Source organism: Nannospalax galili, unplaced genomic scaffold (genome assembly GCF_000622305.1).
Source record: "Nannospalax galili isolate Female #2095 unplaced genomic scaffold, S.galili_v1.0 scaffold1398, whole genome shotgun sequence".
Lineage (NCBI taxonomy): Eukaryota > Metazoa > Chordata > Mammalia > Rodentia > Spalacidae > Nannospalax > Nannospalax galili.
In genome coordinates, this window is record NW_008342016.1 from 195,478 (window position 1) to 199,415 (window position 3,938).

Consider the following 3,938-nt stretch of genomic DNA (forward strand, 5'->3'; position numbering starts at 1 on the left):
GGCTGGGCAGCTAGGGGAAAAAGACCCCAAAGAAAAGTAGCCAGGTTCTTGGCTAAAAGTGAAAATGTCCTTGGGCCTCTTGGCAATATACTCCGTTCCTATTACTCTAAGGGACAAAAAAGTATTTGGGAGCTCTTATCTAATCCTTAAAAAAAAAATTAGAGTTACCTCTTCAGAGGGGGGAATGTTGGAGAGTAGCAAAATGCACCATTTAAAAGAAAGAAAGAAAGACAGAAAGAAAGAAAGAAAGAGAGAGAGAGAGAGAGAGAGAGAGAGAGAGAGAGAAAGAAAGAAAGAAAGAAAGAAAGAAAGAAAGAAAGAAAGAAAGAAAGAAAAAGAAAGACAGGCACGCCATGAAGTTCTTCAGGAAAAAGTGATGGGGAGATATGGGAGGAGTTGGAGGGGAGAGAGTAGGCATGGATTTGATCAAAACACCTTATATGCATGTAAGAAATTCTCAATAAATTTTTTAGAAAGTTTAAAAAAAAAAACACAGTGAAACCAACAAGCATGCCCGGGTCATGGAGTAACTAACTAAACAGAATTCAGAGGAAAAAAAAAAATGAACTTCATCCTATCAAGAGGAAGCCAGAAAAGTATTGTTAAGCCATGGAAACATGTCATCAAACTACATTTTAGGAAGATCAAGTTTAATAAACTAGTTGGAATAAGGAAATCAATATAAAAATTTGCAGTAGTCAAAACAAAAGGGGGTATACCTTGTTACTCTGCTCTGAAATGCTAAACTTTACTACCCTATAATATCATCTTGTTATAGGATGACTCTTCATATCCTCACTCTCATCAGCATTTTTAAACTCTTTTCACTTCTCCTAGTTCATTAGTTCTTTCCTAACCTCGCTTTTTTGTTCTATACCTATGGAATCTTTACTCCCAGGCATTTGATCTGCCTACTTTGATTTTAGACACATACATGACCTAGATGATGCTAGAAAAATCATAAAATTAAGTGAACTATTATCACAAACTTGTGATTTCTTGTAACAGTGGCTTAGACTATACTCGAAAATAAATATACTGGCTAATTTATGTACCTGCTTTAATCAATTTTATTTCCTGTTTGCCTCAGCAGCATTCTAAGCCTTTGATTTCCCAAATCCAGACATTTCCACTAGACCCTAAGAACTTCTCTCATCAGATACTATTTCTTTGTATGTCACCAAGAAAACAGTGTCTCTTCATCACACGCACCCTTGTTTAAAAATCCCTACATTAAAAAGTCTCAGTGTAGTCATAGGAGTCAGCTCCTGAAGTGAAGTACAAGCATAAAGATCCCTCAGATGAAGGAGGTTGTACTAGGATGTATATGAAAGAAAATTCAACACCTGGAAAGATACAAGACAGAAACCTTTCAATTTTTTTTCTCATCAACTTACCCGTAACGATTCCATATAGGATTTATGACAATCTATATGCAATGTATGGCCACAAGTTTGCACATAAACACCTCCTTCCCAGCCAATTGATACTGCCAAAAGACAAGAACTCTTCAAAGAGAAAAAAGAAAAGGATAAAAGACAATTAATTTTAAAGAATTAATAACATACTTACATGTATCTACATAAAGCCCTGCATGTTTTCATGTATATTCTGTGTAGTTTGTAGCTTTATGATACAAACAAACACATGATTAGACAGTCCTAAGGCAAGATCTTTGAAATTACATTATTAAGTTTTGTCCTAAATATAGATGCTCATAATAAGTATCACAGACTATCTTTTTTTTTCTATAAAATATAACCTTTCAATATTATAGTTTAGGGGCTGGAGAGAGTGCTCAGTTGATAAAGTGCCTTCCTTACAAGCATAAGAACTTGAGTTCAGATCCCCTTACACCCATGTATAAGCCAGGTGCAGTGGTACATGTCTCTACCCCTGCACTGAGGAGATGAATAAAAGCAGAAAGAAATTCCTGGAGCTCATTTGCCAGTCAGCCTAGCTGAACTGAAGAGCTCCAGGTTCAGTGAGAACCTGTCTCAAAGAATAAGGCAAAAAGAGATTAAAGATATATAACATCAAGCTCTAGATCACACACACATACATACCTATACAAACACACATACACACAAAAAAATTATAGTTCAGTGTGAACTATACTGGTGATTATTTTAGGTGCTCTAGATATAGCACTTAATTTCTCCACTACTTCCCTCTTGAAATATCTACTTCCCTCTGGCTTCTATAATGTCAATCTCTCTTAAGCTTCTTCTGCTTTCCCCCCCTTCCTTAAAGTTTTGTGTTTATTATTTACATTTTGTCCAAAAAATATTATTTTGGTAAAATATGTGCCTCCTCTCAAATCTTGATGAGCTGCAGTAAAACTGAATTGCTTATGTATGGATCCTATGGAGTCAGGAAGTCACGGTAAGGGCATCCTAATGGTTTGAATTCTCGGTGTATTGTCCAGTATCTTCTTCAAATGATTTTCTCAATCGATTCATTACTGTCTCCATGTTTGGAGCCCCCAGGGCACCATGATCTTCCATCTTAAGAGGCCACTGTTTTTTTCTATATGCTCAAATCTTGTATCTCATTAATGAAGTATTCTTCACCTTTTCCACTACAGTTTCTGAGTGTGTGTGTGTGTGTGTGTGTGTGTGTGTGTGTGTGTGTGTGTGGTGCAGGAGCATGTTTGCAGTGTGTATATGTGCATATGTGCATGTGGAAGTCAGAGGACAACTTCATGTGTCAGTCACCAGGTACCTTCCACTTTTTTTTGAGACAGGGTCTTTCATTGATGTGGAACTTCTCAAAGTAGGTTAAGACAGCTAGTTATAAAGCTTCTGGGATTGACCTGTATGTAGCTCCCATATTGCCATCCCTGAGATTACCAAACCTGACTTTTTATTATTGAATTTTTGTGTATTTCATATAGAACATCTCAATCTAGCTTAATCATCTTTCCCACTGGCACCCTCCCATAGCCCCCCCGACTGGAATTCATACATTCTTTCATTTGTGTTAAGACCTATTGTGTCAAGTTAGTGTCCCCAGACATTCCTCAGTGCAAGTTCATCTACTGAGGTTTAGTCAGCTTGTCACTTAAGGAGATCAGCTCTTCCTCACCCAGCAGTAATTAGTTGCCAATATTTTTTCTTGGGGTCTGCTGTCCACTCCCCCAGTTCTATGCTGGTTTTTTGTGTGCTTGAGTGTCGCGAGCCGGGACTCTGTCCAGCAGAGTCCAGGAAAGACGACACAGACACCAAGGTGAGGTTCAAGCTTCTGTTTCTCTTTCTCCTTTATTCTCTTCACTAGGATGCTGGCTCACTATGATGCTGTCTCCTATGATGCTGTCTCCTTCTGTCTGTCTCTGTCTCCTCTGTCTGTCTCTGTCCTTATGATGCTGTGTCCTATCTATTACACACTTCAGCTCTTTATATAGCGTTTCCAACAGCCCTCCCCCCAGCCGGTACCAATCAGGGCTCACACACGTGCAGCGGCCAGGCAGAGTGTAGCTCATAGGCACGTAGCAAGATCATCAGGCTGGCAGCACCTGTTTTGGGGCTCACCATACTTCAGAGTTGGGGTAAACAAGCGGGATTCACGAGCCTTGGCAATCAGCCAAGAGTTGAAGTAAACAGCACGAGGTTTGGCAGCCAGCCAGGGCTCCATCTTTGGCTGGCTCGGCTGTGCTCGCTTCCCACAAGTGCTCTGTTCCTATTACCTGGCTTAGATTTGGTGAGGACAGGGGAAATCTTGGGAGTCTAGTGTACACGATTAGCAGTACTATCCCATCAGACATATTCAGCCTGCTGCTCTCTAAATGGGAAATACATCTCTGTCTAATTTTTGGCAACTTTCTTCACTAAACATTGCTCCACTCCAACCAAGTGAACATACTAAAATTAGACCCTACTGCTGACATTTCCACCAAATATACTTTAATCTTAGATAATTGTAGGAGCTCACTTAAATTA

General features: G+C 39.3%; 1 protein-coding gene across 4 annotated transcripts in view; it reads right to left on the bottom strand.

The window, feature by feature from the left end:
* The window catches only part of Ubr3 (ubiquitin protein ligase E3 component n-recognin 3), a 219,890-nt gene that overhangs the window by 76,638 nt on the left and 139,314 nt on the right, over window positions 1-3,938 (bottom strand). For all 4 annotated transcript variants that reach the window (XM_029565777.1, XM_029565774.1, XM_029565775.1 and 1 more), the window contains exon 27: window positions 1,398-1,508. In XM_029565777.1, coding sequence (XP_029421637.1) covers window positions 1,398-1,508 — 111 coding nt within the window. The remainder of the gene's footprint in view (window positions 1-1,397; window positions 1,509-3,938) is intronic.